Raw genomic sequence first — 21039 nt, 5'->3', positions numbered from 1 at the left:
TCACAATCTGGTCAAAGCCCTGCCCACCTCCACAGCTCCACGCCCGCTGCTCCTTGCACACACCAGGAGCTGAGCCTCAGGGGCTGCTTGCAGCTCTATGTAGGATCTGCCCTTGGCCTAGCAAACTTCTCCCCAACCTTGGAGGTTCCGCTCAATGCTACCTCCTCTTTGAAGACCCCCAGGGAGTTGGCCGCACTTCCACCCCCACACTCATTGCATCCAGAGGTAGCTCTTCACAGCCCCTCTGGGCTTTAATAACCTGCTGCTCAGACCTCCACTTGGGCATTTATTTGGGGTAAAATTACATGCTTACAGATGTTTCCCACAACAAACTTATCTGACATCCAACATGGGCTGGACAAAAACAGGCAGGCAGGTCTAAGGCCAACACCCCATTAAGAGGGAAAGTTCCAGAGCACTCAGGACACCCAGTGTCCTCTACCACACACCCACAAACCAGTTGGCACAACAGAAGGTTTGCTGAGCCCTTTTAGAAAGCCATAAAAAACCAAATGATCCTTTGACGCAGTGGTTCCACTTTTGTGAAGCATTTCTAAGGAAACAACTGGCAAAACAGGGGAAAAAAGTTGTATGCCCAGAACCACCTCTGGATTCTGACGGTAAAAAACAAAAAAAGCAAACAATCTAAATGTCTAACCACAGAAAGGCAGCCGAGTCAGCTGGAGTAGTAATGCCTGTGTTGACTATTTAGCACCTACTAGGGGCTAGTCACTTCACTTCACACTGTCACCTCATCCTCACACGCGATCTTGGGAAGCGGGTTGTGCAGTTATCCCTGTTGGATACTGGAGAAGACTGAGGCTCAGACACCATGGGGATAGTAATAGCTCTCAGCTGCTGAGAGTCCCCTGTGCTGAGCCTGCTTCCCGGCCATCTGGACATTATCTCAGTCACTGCTCATGACAACCCTGTGAGGAAGCTGCTTCTCACAGCCTCTCCTCTACCAACAAGGGCCTGAGACCCAGACAATCAATAATGTATCTATGGCCATGCTCCTGCCAATTCCGTGCCCGTACCCCCTGGGCTCCAGCTGCTGTGCCCTGGTCACCCAGCAGCCAGTGGCAGAAGAGGGCCTCGGGGACAGACACATCCGCTTTAAGAGCCACATGCTTCCCATGACAAGATACTGTTCTTCTGTGACAGACTCTGAACTCCCTCTGTTACAGGTTGAATTATGTCCCTTCAAAAGATGTTGAATTCCTAACTCCTAGTACTTGTGAATGTGACTTTTGTTGGAAATACGGTCTTGGCAGATGTCCAGGTTAAGATGAGATTGTTAGGGTGGGCCCTGATGCAACACGACTGGTGTCCTTATAAAAAAGAAAAATTTGGACACAGAGCCAGACACACACAGAGCTGAGACAACATGAAGACAGAGGGAGAATGCCATCTACAAGCCAAGGAATCCCTGATGTTACCAGAAGCTATGAGAAAGGCCTGAACAGATGATCCCTTGAAGCTCTCAGAAGGAACTACCCTGCCTACACCTTGAGTTTGGACTCCTAATCAAGATAATCCATTTCTGTTAAGTCCTAGTTTGTTACTTTGTCATGGCAGCCCCAGGAAACTGATACAGGTTATTAGTAATTTATCAGACTACGGGGCAACTAGAAAAACTGTGGTAATAGGGGCCACACAAAAATACCTGAAGTAATGCCTGAGGTAAGGCGATGGGTCACGCCTGTAATCCCAGCACTTTGGGAGGTCGAGGTGGGCAGATCACCTGAACCTAGGAGTTCCAGAGGCCTGGGCAATATAGCGAGACCCTGTCTCTACCAAAAAAACCCAAAAGTGAGCCAGTAGCAGTGGAATGTGCCTGTGGTCCCAGCTATTCTGGAGGCTGAGGTGGGAGGATTACCTGAGTTCCAGACGTTAAGGCTGCGCTGAGCCATACTGCAATCCAGCCTGGGTGACAGAGTGAGACTCTCTCAGAAGAAAACCAAAATGCCTGAGGTACACATGATATTAAAGGGAAAAGCAAGGGGCAAACGTGTGCTGACTATCTGATCACCACTATGGTAAAAACACACTTGGATGCAGATGGAAGACTGACAGGAAACACACCAGCACAACTAAGATGCCTGCCATTTTTTTCTCCCTACTCTTCTACATTTTTCCAACTTGATTCAGCAAATGTGGACTACTCTTGTAATTTTTGTTTGTTTGTTTTTGAGATGGAGTTTCACTCTTGTCACCGGGCTGGAGTGCAATGGTGTGATCTTGGCTCACTGCAACCTCTGCCTCCCAGGTTCAAGCAATCCTCCTACGTTAGCCTCCCAAGTAGCTGGGATTACAGGCATGTGCCCAGCTAATTTTTGTAGTTTTAGTAGAGAGAGGGTTTTGCCATGTTGATCAGGCTGGTCTTGAACTCCTGACCTCAGGTGATCCACCCGCCTTGGCTTCCCAGAGCACTGGGATTACAAGTGTGAGCCACCATGCCTGGCCTCTTATAAATTTTACACAATTGACTTAAAAATGTATTTGGACCATGGGAAGATGGAGGTATATAAGATCATGGGCCAAATTGTGTCCCTTCAAAATTCCTTTTTTGAAGGAATTCAACTCCCTAGTACCTCAAAATGTGACTATATTTGCAGACAGGGCCTTTAGAGAGAAAATTAAGTTAAAAATGGAGTTTGTAGGGTGGGCCCTACTCCCATATGACTGTGTTCTTATAAGAAGAGAAGATTAGGCCCAGGTGCAGTGACTGGCTGGGCAAGGTGGCTCACACACATAATCCCAGCACTTCGGGAGGCCGAGGCAGGTGGATCACAAGGTCAGTAGTTCGAGACCAGCCTGGCCAACATGGTGAAACCCTGTCTCTACTAAAAATACAAAAATTAGCCGGGTGTGGTGGCACATCTGTAATCTCAGCTACTTGGGAGGCTGAGGCAGGAGAACTGCTTGAACCCGGGAGATGGAGGCTGCAGTGAGCTGAGATCGCACCACTGCATGCTTGGGTGACAAAGCAAGACTCCATCTCAAAAAAAGAAGAAGAGGAGATTAGGACAGGGAGAGACACCAGACATGTGCATGCACAGTGGGAAGACCGTGTGAAGACACAAGGAGAAAGAAGGTAGCCACCTGTAAGCCTGACAGAGGAGCGGGGCCGCCGAAAAACCAACCCTGCTCACACCTTGATCTTGGACTGCCAGCCTCCAGAAATGTGACAAAATAAACTTCTGTTGTCTAAGCCATCCAGTCTGTGGTATTTTGTTACAACAACCCTGGCAAACTAATACAGGAAGCCAAAGGAAGGCAAACCTTCCCATTGCCCCCGACTCTGTAAGCTGGAGCAAAGCAACAGGCAGGGTGTGCCCAGAGGGCAGGCTGTGGCTGTATCACTCACCCAGGCAGTTGTGTCCATCGTGTGCCAGCATGAAGCCATCAAAGCAGGTGCACCTGTAGTTCCCTGGGATGTTGATGCACTCGTGGACACAGCCCCCGTTGTAGTAGTCATTCTCACACTCGTCAATGTCTGCAAAACGAAGGGCACGAGAGGTGTCAGAAGAGCCTGGTGGTCCCCTCTCCCAACACCAGGGAAGCCACCGGGATATGAGTGATTAGGGGATGATTCAACAAGTATTCACTTCAGTGCTCCCTGGGAGCTGGGGACTTGAGGATTATAAAAATGCTAATCATGTGTGGGGTGTCTTCCAGTTCCTACCACAGTGAACAGGCAAGATTCACACCTAGTTCTGCCTCCCCCGAGCCAGTGTACAATTTCCGAAAACTAGCTCTCTTGAAGCAGGCGGTACTGAGTAAAATTAACTGCACATCAGCAAAAAGTGTAATATCTGGAATGAAAGAAAAGTCCACTAATTCCTCCAAACAGTTTCTTTCCACATCAGAGTCTGATGCCTGCATTTCAACTGCTCCAGCTTCCTTGCTATAACAAAGGCTCCTCACTCATAAACAATGGCCAATAGCCTCGGTAAAGGTCACCCTTTTTGCTCTTTTAAGGCTTTTTCAACATTTCCCGTCAGGGGTCAAAGGGCTATCAATTCTGGCGTTCCAGAGAGATTTTAGAGACCCTGGAGAATGACAGGAACATGCCTAGTTAACCTTGTCTGAGCTGCTTCCACGCCCAAGTCCTGCTTGTAAGGCCATGTCATTACCTCTTCAATCCCACACTAACTCAGTGATACAGGCACCATTCTCACTATTCCAATTTTGCAAGAGCACTGAAGAAACCGAAGCACAGTGAGGCTAAAACCTCACAGATGGTCACACGTCACACACCTAGAAAGTGGCACGAATGGTATTCAAACCCGTGGGATTCAAACCCTTCGGCTTCAGAGCCCAAGGGGCCTAACCTCGGTCACACCCGGCCTCCTTGTGAGGGCACCAGGCATAGCAAGAATCTGCTAGCCGGGGGTGCCGGCTCTTCTGCAGGGTCTTCAGCATCTCCCCGAGATCCCTCTGGCTTCACTCATCTCAACCGACAGTCACCCTGACCTCCAGAGGCTCCAAGACATGCTGGGGAGAGAAGAGGGCCGGAAATGTCCCCCACAGGGGAACGGGAACCGGAACCGGAAGTGCATCTCAGGAGGCTACTGAGGAGGAAGCTGCGGTCCCTCCCCTATGGCGTAGAAGAGGGATTTTTGAGGCTGGGTTCCAGCTTTGAAAGTGGGGTGGGGCCATCCTGTAGAAGAAGAGAGCCTGTAGAAGGCAGGCCTGGCTTCCCTCAATCGCTGGAGGAGCTGCTGCAGGGAGACACGGAACTCCTTGCTTTCTCCCTACTGGTCCAGACAGCAGAGCTACTCACAGTGAGGGGAAGCCATGGGGCCAATGAACGTTCATGGGTAGGAGTGCTGGTCTGCAAAGTAGAGGCTGTTGCAGGAGGTAGAGAGCTCCCTGACTCTGGAGGTGACTAAGCACTGCCATGATGCCTGCCAGAGATGCTGCAGAGCAAAGGGGATAACTTTGGTGAAAGCAGCAGAAGTGAATGCGCCAGAGTACAGGGTCTGGGCTGTGCAGCCACTCTTGGTGTCCACCCAGCCACAATGAGGGAAGAACAAAGTAGCCTGGGCTGGGTCACCAAAGGATGAAGAGATAGGAGTCCTCTCCTAATCTGCCTACAGGGGCACCTGCATCAGTTCCCAATTCTGCAGCTCATTTGAATTGTTTTGTTTGTTTGTAGAGACAGGGCCTCACTATGTTGCCGAAGCTAGACTCAAACTCCTGGGCTTAAGGGATCCTCCTGCCTCAGCCTCCCTAGTAGCTGGAATTATAGGCATATTCCACTGTGCCTGGCTCTGAGCTGTTTTTAATTCTGATATTTAATCCACTTATAAATTGCAAATAAAATTAAGGGAGAATGTGATATTTTATGTTTATTGAAAAGGCACATAGATGTTATTTATTTATTTATTTATTTTTATTTTTTATTTTTTATTTTTTTTGAATCAGTGTCTCCCTCTGTCGCCCAGGCTGGAGTGCAGTGGCACGATCTCAGCTCACTGCAACTTCCACCTCCTGGGTTCAAGCAATTCACCTGCCTCAGCCTCCCGAGTAGCTGAACTACAGGCATGTGCCACCACAGCCGGCTAATTTTTTGTATTTTTAATAGAGACGGGGTTTCACCGTGTTAGCCAGGATGGTCTCCATCTCCTGATCTCATGATCCACCCACCTCGGCCTCCCAAAGTGCTGGGATTATGGGCGTGAGCCACCTCGCCCGGCATAGATTTTAAAAAACTGAGAGATGGCCGGGCGCGGTGGCTCAAGCCTGTAATCCCAGCACTTTGGGAGGCCGAGACGGGCGGATCACGAGGTCAGGAGATCGAGACCATCCTGGGTAACACAGTGAAACCCCCGTCTCTACTAAAAATACAAAAAAAAACTTAGCCGGGCGAGGTGGCAGGCGCCTGTAGTCCCAGCTACTCGGGAGGCTGAGGCAGGAGAATGGCGTGAACCCGGGAGGCGGAGCTTGCAGTGAGCTGAGATCCGGCCACTGCACTCCAGCCTGGGTGACAGAGCGAGACTCCGTCTCAAAAAATAAAAAAATAAAAAAATAAAAAAAAAATAAAAAACTGAGAGATACTGATTACTTCCCAGTCTCTGTTTGCAGCCCTGACCTTTCTCCAGAGCCCCAGAGAGACTAATGCAACCACCTCTTCCCCTGGGTATTCCAAAGGTACTCCAAAGGCGACAAAGCCCAGCTTTAACTCATCGACCTGCAGTTACCTGGGGTTCCTCATCCCGGTAAATATTGTTTTCCTTCCACTGCTCCCTTAACATCAAATCAGCTACCAAAGCGTGGTTTCTTTACACCCTTAATATAGGTACAGTCTATCCACTAGCCACTTATTTTCACTACCTGTCAGCATGAGTATCACCTCACATCTGATTCGACTCAGCAGCCCCCAAACTGTTCCCTCCCTCCTTTCCTCCCTCAAGCAGGTGATTCAGGGGGAAGCTGGCCTGGTCCTAACTCTGGGGGTGGAGACTTATCAGTCTCATCCAAACAGCACATGCCACTAGCAATTGCTGTTGGTCCCAGGGTTGGTAGGTGACTTAGGTTGGATCAATCAGACTGAGGAAAAGGACTTTTACTCCATGCTTGGGTAAAAGAACTTTCTCTCATCTTATACCTCAGAAGGAGGTATCTACTCCTGAAATATACACAAGCCCTTTTAATTCTCACAGCAACACTCTGGAGTAGGTGTTTTAACTCCATTTTATGGTTGAACAAACTAAAGTGCAGAGAAGTTAGATAATTGCTCAAGGTCACATAGTAAGTGGTAGGGCAAGGATCAGAACAAAGGTCTTTCGGTCTGTGAAGCCCACATCCTTTCTAATAAGTTAGAATGCCTGTGACATGCCAGTCATTGACAAAATGCTTTATACATGATACAATATTTCACCCTTGGCACATTTATACTGTGTACTGAGAAAGTACTATCCAATCATCCAAATACCCATTTACCCATCTATCCTTCTACTTGTTCTGCATCTGTCTATACACACACACATACACACATGTGTGCATGCCTATCTATCTACCCAAATAACCAACCAGCCAGCCATGCATCCTTTCATCCAAACACCCATCTACCCTTCCACTATCCATCCATCTACTCACCCTCAACCTATCCATTCAAATATCTACCCAACCATTCTTCCATTTATCGATTTGTGCTAAATTTTATCCATCTAAATATCCAGTGTGCTGACCACCCTTCCATTTCTCCAATCACCTATTCACCCATCCATTTATCCAGCCAAACGTTCACCCATACATCCAAACATGCATGCATGCATCCATCTGTCTAAATATTCAACCAGATACCTATCCTTCCATTCATCTAAGCACTGACCCATCCACCCATCCATCCATCCAAGTGCTTAGCTACTCATCTGTATATTCATTGATTCAAATACTCACCCTTCTATCCAGACACACATACACTCATGCTCATGCACACACACACACACACACACGCATTCAAACATCTACCTACCCATCCATCCATCCAAACTTCTATTAACTCACTGATTCCTTCAAATATCCATCCAAACAGCTTACAAAATATGTACAACAATTTTTTCAAACAGAATAAGATGCTAGGATGAAGAAAAATAAATGAGGTTGAAGAATAAGATAAAGCTGGTGAAAACATACAAAAACACATTTGATAATTGCAGCACAATGACAGAAGGTGGGCTGTGAGCTTCCTAAATGCCAAGACAAAGACAAGGAAAGAAACACAATCGGTTATAGAGTTGCTGCATCTATAAAATGTAATCCAAGTGGCTATTTTAATGGTGGTAAGCTCTGACAAACCTCAGACCTCCTAGTGAGGGAATGTCTTCCCCTGCTTAGAGAATACCATACACTTTAATTTTCTTGGCACAGTTCCAGTTTATGCCTATTGTTGGGGTATAATTATTAACAGTAGTTATTAACCTTTTCATTATTAAAATGATAAACTATCTGATCACCACACCCATAAGGCAGTATAAAGATATCACTGAATAGTCAATAAAACAGCTCTACCCATTTCCTGCCTTTGACTCCCCGTAAGGTAGGCCACAATAATTGCCAGTGCGCTGGAGAGTGCCGAGATATTTGCTGCTTGCATTTCTTTCCTCAATCCATCCCCAATTAGTTCTCCTAGATTGAGCATCTCTCAGGATGACCAGTTCTTCTCCAATCCCCAGGCCTGCTGTGGCAGCCAGCTTTACTTCCCAGTGCCCTGGATGGAGGATGTCGGCTCCTAAACCAAACTTTCCCTGATTTTCCATGTTTGTACCTGGAATTTTTGTTCTAAAATCATGTGAGCCTCCTCCTTTAATACCTAAGAGATAAACACACAAACAAACCAGCTAAAAAAATCTGCCAAAGCAGGTGAATTTATTATTATAAAAACATATCCAGGAGTTGCCGCCCCGGAAGAAGCACCACAGACCTCCAAGACGCTCATCCGACTCAGACCATTTTTTCAGGACTGAAAGCCAGAGAACAAGGAACAGGCAGGTGGAGCGGGGAGATGGTAAAGGAACGGAGGGGACAGAGCTCAGTTCTGTGGATGTTTATTCTTTAAGGGCTGTTGTGGATTGAACTGTGTCCCCACAAAAAGATATGTTGAGGTCCCAACCCCCAGGACCAGAGAATGTGATCTGACTTGGAAGTAGGGTCTTTGCAGATGTAATCAAGTTCCGATGAGGTCATACTAGATTAAGGTGGGCCTTAATACAATGCTGCTGTCCTAAGAAGAGGGAAATTGGACACAGACATACAGGGAGAAGAATACCATGTGAAGACACACAGACACACAGAGAGAAGGCGGCCGTGGGATGATGAAGGCAGAGACTGGAGTGAGGCAGCTGTATGCGAGGCCAGGGTAAGAGCTGCCATCACACAGAAGAGGCTGAGGCTCAGCATCACTGAGGACCTTGTCTTCAGGCCCCCAGCCAGTGGTTGCATTCAAGTGCAGACTTGATTCCCACATTTGGAGCCACATCCTTGGGGTGTGTGAGATGAATATTTTTAAAAAGTGCTTCATGCTCCTAGCCAGGTGTGGTGGCACATGCCTGTAATCCCAGCTACTCAGGAGGCTGAGGCAGGAGAATCCCTTGAACCCGGGAGGCGGAGGTTGCAGTGAGCCGAGATTGCACCACTACACTCCAGCCTGGGCAACAAGAGTGAAATTCCGTCTCAAAAAAATAAAATAAAATAAAATAATAAAAAAAGTGCTTCATGCTCCAAAGAGTCATTAAGGAGAAAAGTGGGGAAGAGGTGTCATAGGTATTATTATTTTTATTTCCAAGGTCTGTACCTACCCTTGAAGTTGACGAGGGGTGGTGACAGTGGAGGGGTGGTGACAGGGATGGTTCGCATGAATGGAGAAAGTGGGCAGGACAAAAGATCTGACCAGCTTTCAGAGCCCTGGGCACAGGAGATGAGAAGTCCAGCAATTCACTCCAAGCATTGCTGTTCCTTCCCCTGCTTGGAATTTTTTTTTTTTTTTTTTTTTTTTTAATGAAAACTCAATTCCCAACAGAAGACAGCTCCCAGCATCTAACAGAACAGAGAAAAGCAGCACAGAGAACTGCTCATTATGGAATTTTTGAAAGGTCACTCAGCTCTGCTTTTTGTGTATTGAAAGCACGCACACACACAACCCCACAGCTGTGCTTCCACGCCAACAGTGCGGGTTTGGAACCCATATAGGGTAAGATATTTTTTTAAAATCATTTAATTCAAAATTGATTCTTGCTGCTCCATAAAATATACATTTATTCTGTGGTGTCTAAGTGCTAAAAGATCCTATTGCAATGAGTCAGAGAGGCTTTTCATTTTATTTTAATACTATTTTAGGGCATTTTCCTCAAAATCAGGACTGACTAGAAACCTTCTCAAAATTAAGGATTTTTAAAGCATCCCACTCTCTACTCTCAGGGATCATTACTGAAAACGTCTTCTCATTTCCCCCTGAAACTGGCATTTTTCTAGACATTCCTCAAGAACAGTAGAGACCAAACGCTCTAACAAAGAGCCCTTTCCTGGCTGGGCGCTAGCATGTCCTCTCCTTTGTCTGGGGGCTTTAAGAAAAACCGTGCCCTCCTTAGATCAGGCAACCATTCGGGGAGAGATGTATGGCTTAGGAAGTTGAGTCCTTATTGATGAATAAATCTTAATCCGGTTTGTTGGCTAATTATGCTCCAGGGAAGGTAGTTTCTTGGGCTGCCTAGCAGGAAGGATTAAGCCCCTGTCTCCGGTGGCTCGGGGTTAAGCTCTGGGTTTGTAATGACTGAGTAATGAGACCCGCTCTCTGAGGGCCCCTGGCATCCATCGATCAGGTTTCCCTTCTGCAGAGACAATGCCAGAAGTGGGCCCAGCAGTTAATTACGGGAAAGGTCAAAGGGCACGTAAAACTAACACAAATCTATATACTTTTTCATTCCTAACTGCACACAATGACCGTGGCTCAGCCAGAGGGTGGGAAGGTTCCCTCCCGCTTCCCACTCTGTGATTCAAGATAACCGTGGGGTTGGAGCTGCTCAGTGACCTCTCCCAGTCCCTTATGTGGCTTCAGGCCTCCACACTTTGACTCATGCTGTTCCCTCTGCCTGGAGGTCCTTCCCTCCACAACATCCACTCACTTCTGCATCCTGAGCCCCAGTACCACCTCCTCCCGGAAGCTTTTGCTCATCTTCGAGCAGATCTAGCCCCTCCCCCAGCCCAAGCAGGCACTAGCATTATTCTTGCTTGCTTGTGTCTGTGTCCTTTGAGGCTGCAAATCCATGAGAATGAGAACCATGTCCTGTGCAGCTTGAGCCTCAGAACCAAGCAGAGCCCGAGCATGTTCAAAGGAATCCTCTGGGCATTGCATGAATGAACAATCACGACAGTGGCCTTGCTGAGCGACTCTCATGACACGTCAGGCCGTCTGCAGGCCCCACACACAGGACTGCCCTGAGAGCTGGGTGCCACCATCTCTATCTCACAGCAGCAAACCAAGGCTCAGAGACATCGCCTGCCCTGCCTCAGATCACACAGCAAATGCAAGGGGAGCCGGGAAGGGAGCCAGGCGGCTTGACTTCAGAGTTAGTGATGTCTCCGTCACAAGATCATATAGTCGATGATTTTATTTACGTCAAATCTCCAGAAAAACCAAATCTGCTAAGACAAAAAGCAGATGAGGCTGGGCGCGGTGGCTCACGCCTGTAATCCCAGCACTTTGGGAGGCCGAGGCGGGCGGATCACAAGGTCAGGAGATCGAGACCACGGTGAAACCCCGTCTCTACTAAAAATACAAAAAATTAGCCGGGCGCGGTGGCGGGCGCCTGTAGTCCCAGCTACTCAGGAGGCTGAGGCAGGAGAATGGCGTAAACCCAGGAGGCGGAGCTTGCAGTGAGCCGAGATCGCGCCACTGCACTCCAGCCTGGGCGACAGAGCGAGACTCCGTCTCAAAAAAAAAAAAAAAAAAAACAAAAAGACAAAAAGCAGATGAGAGCTTTCCTAATACTGGAGGGGCTGCAGACTTCGGGAGTGGTAGAGGATGGTCAAGGAGCATGGGGTTTCTTTTTGGAGTAATGAAAAGATTCTAACACTGGACTGGGCAGGGTAGCTCACGCCTGTAATTCCAGCACTTTGGGAGGCTGAGGCGGGTGCATCACCTGAGGTCAGGAGTTTGAGACCAGCATTGTGGCCAACATTGTGAAACCCTGTCTCTACTAAAAATACAAAAAATTAGCCAGGCATGGTGGTGCACGCCTGTAATCCCAGCTACTCAGGAGGCTGAGGCAGAAGAATCACTTGAACCCAGGAGGCGGAGGTTGCAGTGAGCCAAGATCATGCCACTGCACTCTAGCCTGGGCGACAGAGCAAGACTCTGTCCCCCCCCCCAAAAAAAAAAAAAAAAAAAAAAGGCCGGGCATGGTGGCTCACGCCTGTAATCCCAGCACTTTGGGAGGCCGAGGCAGGCGGATCACGAGGTCAGAAGATCGAGACCATCCTGGCTAACACGGTGAAACCTCGTCTCTACTAAAAATACAAAAATATTAGCTGGGCGTGGTGGCGGGCACCTGTAGTCCCAGTTACTCAGGAGGCTGAGGCAGGAGAATGGCGTGAACCCGGGAGGCGGAGCTTGCAGTGAGCCGAGATTGCGCCACTGCACTCCAGCCTGGGCAACAAAGCGAGACTCCGTCTCAAAAAAAAAAAAAAAATATATATACACACACACACACACACACACACACACACACACATATATACACACACATATAATAAATAAAAAAAGATACTAACATTGATTGTAGTAATGGACTGGCAATGTGAATATACTAAAGGCATTGAATTGTATACTTTTAATGAGTGAATTGTACAGTATGTGAATTATATTGCGATAAAGCTGTTTAAAAATAGAAGTCAAACAAGTAATGCTGTGGGTGTTCTTCTCCACTGGGCTGGTCGCATCTCCAGGGATCTCTGCTTGCATGAAGGGCAACCACAAGGAGGCTGGCTCTGAACTGACCTCAAATGCCACCTGCCCAGCTTGGGGTCACGGTGGGCCGTGTTGCTACCAAGAAGCAGGGGAGATTTCCCACCAAACCGATATGACGAAGACCAGTTCATTATTTCCTTTCTCCCTCAAAAATGCCCTGAAGCCCTTGCTGAGGGCTGCTCCTGGGCTCCCGCATCAGGACTAACGGACGCTGAGGCAGCCTGGTCAAGAGAAAACGGAGTCGTTGGCGCGTGTGAGATGGAAGCCAGGAGAGACCGCGGGGAACCTGCCAGGCTTGAGTCTAGTTCTGCCAGCCCTCAGTCAAGGCCCCTGTTCCACCCTCCTGCCCATTACAGGCAGTCATTCCCCCATCCCCTTAGGGAAAGGCCAAGGAGAGGCCCGAGACCCAAACACTGCAGGTTCTGTGGGGCCGCTCCACAGGCCCAGCCACCTCCGAGCTCAGGAGGACAATCACAAACAGGAAGTTGCCTGAAAACCTGGGCCGGCCCTTAGAATTAGTAAGCTGGATCCTAGAGCACCCTGGATTTTATCAAGGTGTCACTGAGGCCCAAAGAGGGGAGCTGAAAGACAAATCTTAGCAGATCAGGGGCTGACGGCACCTTGAACTCAGGGCTCTCGGCCTGGCCTTCTCTCTCTCATCTCAGGATCCAGCAGTGGGCAGGGCCTGAGCTTGCCTGGTGCAATTCGGGTTCATTCCCCTTCTCTCCGAACCCCCGGGTGGCCTTCCTCTCCAATGTAACAAAATAACAGCAGTGGCAACTCCACACCAGGCACCATCTTGATGGTAACTGGCTTAATCCTCCCTACAGTCATGCAGAAAGGTCTTCACTTCCCATGGCTCATAGAAAAATAAACTGAGGCTCAGAAAACTTCAGTGTCTTTCCCAAGATCACCCAGCTAGAAGGTGGTGAAGGCAACATTTGAACCTGGGCAGGCTGGTCCCAGACTCTACCTTCCTCACCTCGACACAGTTGTCCAGAGAAGATGGCATCTCTGTGAACCAGGAATCTGGGGCCCGCGGGCCTTGTGAAGGATCAGGCCACCTCTCTGCCTTCTTCCCTCCCATGCCAATGCTGTCCTGGGCCAGGCCTTTTGCCCTTAGCCTGGACCTTGGCCACAAGGTGCTGCCAGCCTGGAGAGGGGAATGACCCAGACACAGATGCACACAAACTCATGTGCTCCTGCCCACAGACCGACCAGGCCCACGTCTGCCCGCAGGGCTGGCAGTGGGAAGGGACAGTTGGCTAAGCCCCACTGAAGCCCACCCCTCATGCTGGACAGACTGAGGCCAGCATTGGGCGCCATGGAAACGAGGAGCACCCTGAGGAAGGAGCTGCCCACAGCGAGGGTCCAAGGGGCCTGAGATCTCCTGCCCCCGCTGAACTCTGATGTCAGGATGCAAAGGCCGGAGAGGCCCACAGACTTGGCCCAGGCCACACAGGGCTGGAACCCGGTCTCCATGGACACACTCCCAGCTCCACTCCCCTCTATAAGAGAGGCAGGAGGTCTAGACAGAAGACATAGGGGTTCCTGGAGAGAGGGGAGCACATTGAAGACCCTGGAGGGAGTGGGGAGTGATCTACGCCAGTGGCTGCTGTTAACCCAGGCCAGGCATCCAACCAGCTGGCTGAGGTTTTACACTCTTTCTAGCCAGAGGCCGCAGTCCTGGCCCATCTGGAAGCCCGTCTGGGAGCACCCTCTGAGACCCCCTGACCTTGCCCGTTCACACAAGGCCCCGAGCCCTCTTTGTCTCAAGGCCTTTAGGGAAGGCCGTCATCCATTTCAGTAGCATTCAAAGGCACACAAGTCCATGGTTTATTTTCCTAGAAATAATGGTTTTTGCTGGTTAGCATTCCTCGGATGGAAAAACAAATACAGCCACTGTAATAAGAAGCGGCTAAGAGGAGGTGAGAGGGCCCAGAGGAAGGGGGCAGAGAGGGGCTGCTGCCTGGGGAGCTGGAGGACATGGAGGGTGGGAGGTGGGGGCAGAGACTCCTAACCCCGGGAGAAATGGGGAATTAGAGAAAAAAAAAAAAAACCCAACATGCAGGCACTGGTGCAGCCTTCAACACATTCTCACAGACAGTGAGGCCCCTTCCCTCCTCAAATCTCTACTCCAGTGCACATTCTGTAGGGCAGGTGTTGTGGCTCCCATGTGGTGAATGAGGAAACCAGGGCTCAGAATGGTCAAGTCACCGCTGGCTCACGGAGTTAGAAGGGACCGAAATGCAGGCCTCTAAATCCTTGCTACAAATGCTTCCACTGACCATCACAGCTGGAAGGAGCATCAGAGACCTGCTTCTGCTATGCTTTCCTAACCTAGCCCAGAGGACACCTCCTCTAAGAAGCCCTCCTGAATTTCTTCCCCTCCTTGGCAGAGATATGCACTTTCTCTACTTCAACAAAACAACACCCTGTTTTGTTTGTATTTTCATTGCTGCACTTTCCACATCCTATTATGATCACATCTTTTCCAATCTGTGTCTCCCACAAGGCAGGTCAAACGCAGGAAACATGTTTCAGCCCCAGCACCTAGCTTGGCACAGAGTAGGTGCTCAGTAAACATTCTTGATACTCAACTGAAAACAGTCCAGTGCACACACACTTTACAGATGGGCAAACTGAGGCTCAGAGGTGAACTTGCCTCCAATGTTTAAATGCGGTAGCATGAGTTTTTTACTTTTTCCTCCTAAAAATGGACATTGGCTCCAAGAACTCTGCAAGAGCCCTAATCAGCAGCAGAGCTGGCAAGCAACATTGCCTAATTGCTAGCTGACAGCACCTTGGAATTTTAAGTCACATCCAATTTCTTCCTGCCTGCTGGTCTGCTGGACTTGAGCACTTTCATCTTCGGCAGAGCACACGTTAGCATGCATAATTGCATGTTTTAAGACTTGAAGGAGAAGAATTTCCCCTTCTCTCCCCCCACCCTCCCACCTCCTACTGCCTTTCCTGGCCTCCCAAAAAGCAGAATTTTATCTGGAGTCTCAATAATGTGTGTAGTAATGATGATGAAAATGATTTAATAAGGTCATGGACATTATTTCCTAAGAAGGCCAAATTGGTTTTAAGATTTTTTTTTTCTGATGTTAAACTAAATGGATCACTGAGTATGTTATTAGGAATTTTGTTAAAACACTTTAATAACATGCTCTGTAATCCACCTAACTTCAGTGATTGACAAGTAGACCCTGGGGATATAAAATTCAGGAAGTGACTATTTACATTCATTACATACACACTAATTTTGTGATCTCTGACGGCCACAAGGTTGTCATGTTTTTCCTTTTCACACAAAAAGAGGAAAATAGTAATATATTTGATATACTGTGGCCCAAACAAAAAGTTATTTCCCCCAAGAGTTTTAATTATAGCATTTTGGAAAAGGCCCGAGTTAGAACTTGCAAGTGGAATAAACCACTTGAATAAATCGTCTAAAAAATTAAGTACACATAGAAGGGGTGATGTGTGCTGTTGGTTCAGACTAAACAGTGATTATCAAGAGGGTCTTAGTTATTTAAACAAGCCATTTGAGGGCGGTTTGCTCCTCGTTTGGGGCCTGGTCCTGATTATAAACGAGAGCTTTTAATTAAGATTAGTAGGACCCAATTCAAGCTATAATTTGGTCCTTTTCCCTAGCAAATGTCTATGAAAACAAGGCAATTAAGGTTAAATGAGTTGAAGTATTTAAAGGGGATGAAATGCCCCTTCCTCACCCCCAGCCTGCCCCCTCAGCAGAATAAGCACAAACAGGCCTGGTTAATTCAGACCAGGAAGCCAGTGCGGGAATGGCCTGGCAGATTCCGAAAGGCCCATGCCCCCGGGGCCGGGTGAGCCGCGGATGCACACGCTTAGCTAAATGGACAGGGAAGAGGAAATGGAGTATGCAAAGGTCCAGAGGTAGGAACAAGCTGGCAAGTTTGATGAACTAAAAGAAGACAGTGAGGCTGGGTAGGGAGGGATGGATAAAAAATGGCCGGGTGCAGTGACTCATGCCTATAATCCCAGTACTTTGGGAGGCTGAGGCAGGTGGATCACTTGAGGTCAGGAGTTCGAGACCAGCCTGGCCAACATGGTGAAACCCCATCTCTACTAAAAATACAAAAAATTAGCTGGGCATGGTGGTGCGCACCTGTAGTCCCAGGTACTTGGGAGGCTGAGGCATGAGAATCCCTTGAAACTGGGAGGCGGAGGTTGCAGTGAGCCGAGATTGAGCCACTGAACTCCAGCCCGGGTGACAAAGCAAAACTTCATCTCAAAAACAAACAAAAATAACAATAATAGCTCACAACACAGCAAGGCCCCACCTCTAAAATAAATTAAAATAATAACAGTATCACAAATGGTAGCTTCCAGCCCCTCCCATTCCCAGGTCCTGTCTCAGACCAGCCAGCAGCAGCAAGGGAACGAGTACGTGTAGAAGCAGAGGGGCTGTGCAGCCCCCTCGATCCCTCCATAGTGAAGGAGCCTTCCCTATTGCTTTCCAATGGGCTGATGGGGGCCTGGCCTGATGCTGGGACCCCTTGGCTGATGGGGGATGGATGGAACCCAGGCCTTGCTGCCTCTCACCTGGGAGGCCTGGCTAGAGACAGACCTCTCTGGAACCAGTTTCCCCAGGTGAATTCTGCCATCGGTCCACACCAGTTATCCTCAGACTAGCTCTCTCCCTGTCCAAGCCTCTGCTTCCTCATCTGTAGAACCCTCAGAGTCTGTGAGGTTCTGGGAGGCCTTCCTGGGTCCTCCCAGCATGGATAAGGGTCATTCACTGCCCACTGACACCAGCTCTGGGCTTAGCCCTAAGGGAAGTTGCATGGGTCCTCACAATCTAGTGTGACAGGAGCACTGAGTGAGGATGCTCACAGGTGATAACTCCCCTGTCTGGGAGACCAGAGATGGCTTCCTGGAGGAGGAGACCCTTTCATCCAGCAAATGCCATCCACACCCTGTGCCAGGCCCAGTCTCTAGGTTCCAGGGATGGGAGCTGACGGATCCGAGATCCAGTCTTTGAGGAGCTCACATTCCAGGAGGAGACGTGGGACAAGCTAAGTGCAGTGTGGCATGGGCTACAATGGTGGTGTGTATGGACCTGGGCTGGGCTGCAAAGAGGGGTGGCAGCTGTCACTCACAGGGGCTGCCTCAATGCCCTTCGAAGTTTCTTCCAACTCCACACAGCCATGAGTCTACCTCAAGGTACTTCAGATTCAATCAATAAAACAGTGCTTTATCTCCAGCCCTGCTCAGAGCCTTTCCCGGCTGTCTGAGGCACTCACCCGTCTGGCTACGGCAAGCCCTCTGCCAGCATTAGGCTGATTGCAGGGGGCCCCAGGCCACTCCTGGGCACAGATGCAACATGTCTGCACACATGGAGGCCATGGCATCATCGCATATGCCCACTGGCCATGAGGCAAGTTGCCCTTGAAGGTGGGAGAAGAAACTGTTCCCAGAATGGGGGGCAGGTGGCCTTCAGGGCTGGATTTGCTAACAGGGATTCTGCAAGCAGCAGGTTTCAAGGTGACCTGGTGAAGTGGGTAAGAGGCTCGGTCAGCCTCACATCGGGCTTCCCACAACCCAGGCTTGGGTTGTGAAAATGATAGAGAAAGTATGTTTCGGGCACTGATTAGTTAGTGAAGACAGAGCTGACAGTCCCTGTGGGAGAGCCAGTTAAAAGTAGGCAGTATCACCCAGCGGTCAAGAGGACAGACCTTGGGAACTGCCAGTTTGGGGCTTAAATTCTAGCTGTCCTCTATCAACTGTGTGACCTTTGGCCAGTCACTTTACCTCTCCATGCCTGTTTCCTTGCTTGAAAAATGGAAGGCATACTCCCTATCTGGTAGGGTTCTTGAGAGGATTAAATGAGATCATGGACATGGAGCATGTAGTGGGGTGTCTGGAAGCAAACACTCAACATATTGGTGAAAAACTGGGGAGACTGTGGCAGCCACATCCTCGGGGAAGGCTCTGCTGAGAGTCCGTCCTCTATGCTTATTACAGCAAAGAGCACAGTCAGTGAGATCTGCAGGACAGGGGGCTCACTGCCTCCAAGACTCCAACCCCAGCCTCAGCAAAACTCAACTCCAGCTCAGGACCTGCAGATGCAGGAGCCCAGGGAAGGAAAGCAAGTTTCATCTACTGCAGAAATGACTGGAGGGCGTGGTGATTGATTATTAATGTCTGCTATGGCAGAAGGTGACGGCATATTTGCCATCCCCGAAGTAGGCTTAGTTGAACAAAGGAAAGTCTTCTTTCCTATGTATTTTTTTATTGTACATTCTCGATAAGCAGCCATCTGTGAATGGCACACCTGACTGTCCACCTCTGTGGGGATATAGGTATATGCATATGGTTTATATGAACAGTCGATGAACCAGAATACCTCATTTCCCAACCATTTTAGGTCCCAGAAATTGTTGGAAAAGACGAAGCTTTAGTTCTTTCACATCTTGAACAACATTGTGATCATTGACATTGACATGGTGAAGATGATGATGATCAGATACATCATCATCATCATCTTCATCAGCACCATCATCATCAATATCACCATCACCATCACCCTCATCAATAGCACCATAACAGCACCATCAACATTATCATCACCCCCATCACCCTGATCATCAATAGCACCATCATCACTATCATCATCATCATCATCATCATCATCATCATCATCATCGTCGTCGTCGTCATCACAGTAAGGGCAGCTAGTGCTTATATACAGCATCCTATGTGCCAGGCTATGTTCAAAGGCTTTAAATACATTAACTCATTTAATTTTCACACTATCTGTATGAAATAAGTAGTAACATTATGCCTAATTTATAGATAAACAAATGGAGGTTAAATAACATGCCCAGGCTACATGGGCAGGATTTGAACCCAAGCCATCTGGCACCAAAGTCAATGCTTTAACCCCTATGCTGACCTTAATAGAGACTGTTCACGTCCTCTTCTCAGAACAGAGAGCCACAGATAGGAATAACCACTGGCAGAAACATAGTATGGAGTAACAGGTCTACCAAACCTGGGCTCTAGTCCCCACCCAAGAAAGACCCTGCCCCCGCAGGCCTCCATTTTTCCATCTGTAAACCAAGGACGTGAACATCTGGATGGTTTCCCAGCTCCCTCAGGCCAGCGCTGCACATGGTGCCCCTTCAGATTTCAAAACCCCCGGATGTCTCTCCGTAGTCCTCCCAGGGAAGCCAGCAGGGATCTGATGGTCCTCCGTGTTTATGTGTTGGCGGCGTGAGGTATATATGTGAGCACTCTGGCAGGCTGCCTTGATTCAAATTGATGACTGTAGATGGGTCCCCAGGGATGAGAAAACCAGAGTGCTAGCAGGACAGGGTCCACACAGGCCTCCAGAATCCATGCCAACACTCACTGACTGAGGGTTTAGGGAGCCCATAACCAAATGGTGCCCTCCTCTTGGTTCCTAACAATTGTTCTCATACTGTTAACACAGCAACTCAACAGACACTGATTCATGACCCGAACTACCCTAAATCTGTTATCAGGAATTTCCAGCTCATGCAGTCCCACCAGACCACAAGCTCCTGGAGAGCAAGGACTATGCTGCACCATAACTATCACCACAGATATGCAGAATGGAGTGATTTTCAAAGGTCTTCATCATTCATAGTCTCATTTGAGCCTGAAACCACTTTGACAGCTAGTGAGAACAGGTGATGTGATGGTGATGATGGTGATGATGATAATGATGACAGTGATGATGGTGATGATGATAATGATGACGGTGATGATGGTGATGATGATGGTGGTGATGGTGATGATGATAATGATAATAATGATGATGGTGATGACGGTGATGATAATGATAATGATGATAATGACGACGGTGATGGTGATGATGATGATGGTGATGGTGATGATGGTGATGGTGGTGGTAATGATGATGATGATGGTGATGATGATGATGGTGATGATGATGGTGATGATGGTGATGGTGATGGTGGTGATGATGATAGTGATGATGGTGACAATGGTGATGGTGATGATAGTGATGGTGATGGTGATGATGGTGATGGTGATGATGGTGATGATAATGATGATGGTGATGGTGATGATAGTGATGATGGTGATGGTGATGATGGTGATGATGATGATGGTGATGATGGTGATGGTGATGGTGGTGATGATGATAGTGATGATGGTGACAATGGTGATGGTGATGATAGTGATGGTGATGATGGTGATGGTGATGATAATGATGATGGTGATGGTGATGATAGTGATGATGGTGATGGTGATGATGATGATGGTGATGATAATGATGATGGTGATAATGCTGATGATAATGACAGGACCATGGTGATGACCCTGCCATCTGTATATGGAGCACACACTGTGGAATGAGTGCCTACTGTGTATTGGATGCCAGCCCCCAGTGCGCTATACTGTGGCTCACTCAATCTTCAGGATGACCTGTGATGGGGAGTATTTTTGGCCCTCACAACCGAAGGAGAAACTAAGGCTCAGTGAGGGCAAATCACCACCCAAATGTTCACATGAAAGGTGGGCTGCAA

General features: G+C 48.5%; 3 protein-coding genes across 4 annotated transcripts in view; 2 read left to right on the top strand and 1 right to left on the bottom strand.

The window, feature by feature from the left end:
* SAMM50 (SAMM50 sorting and assembly machinery component) overlaps positions 1 to 21039 on the top strand; it is a 718434-nt gene that overhangs the window by 20159 nt on the left and 677236 nt on the right. The window lies entirely within an intron of this gene.
* MPPED1 (metallophosphoesterase domain containing 1) overlaps positions 1 to 21039 on the top strand; it is an 822621-nt gene that overhangs the window by 629937 nt on the left and 171645 nt on the right. The window lies entirely within an intron of this gene.
* SCUBE1 (signal peptide, CUB domain and EGF like domain containing 1) overlaps positions 1 to 21039 on the bottom strand; it is a 145330-nt gene that overhangs the window by 117005 nt on the left and 7286 nt on the right. For both annotated transcript variants that reach the window (XM_050806163.1, XM_050806164.1), the window contains exon 3: positions 3371 to 3499. In XM_050806163.1, the coding sequence (XP_050662120.1) occupies positions 3371 to 3499 (129 nt within the window). The remainder of the gene's footprint in view (positions 1 to 3370; positions 3500 to 21039) is intronic.

This window comes from Macaca thibetana, chromosome 10 (genome assembly GCF_024542745.1).
Source record: "Macaca thibetana thibetana isolate TM-01 chromosome 10, ASM2454274v1, whole genome shotgun sequence".
Lineage (NCBI taxonomy): Eukaryota > Metazoa > Chordata > Mammalia > Primates > Cercopithecidae > Macaca > Macaca thibetana.
Note: the sequence above shows the minus strand (reverse complement) of the source record. Positions and strands in the feature narration are given on the sequence as shown.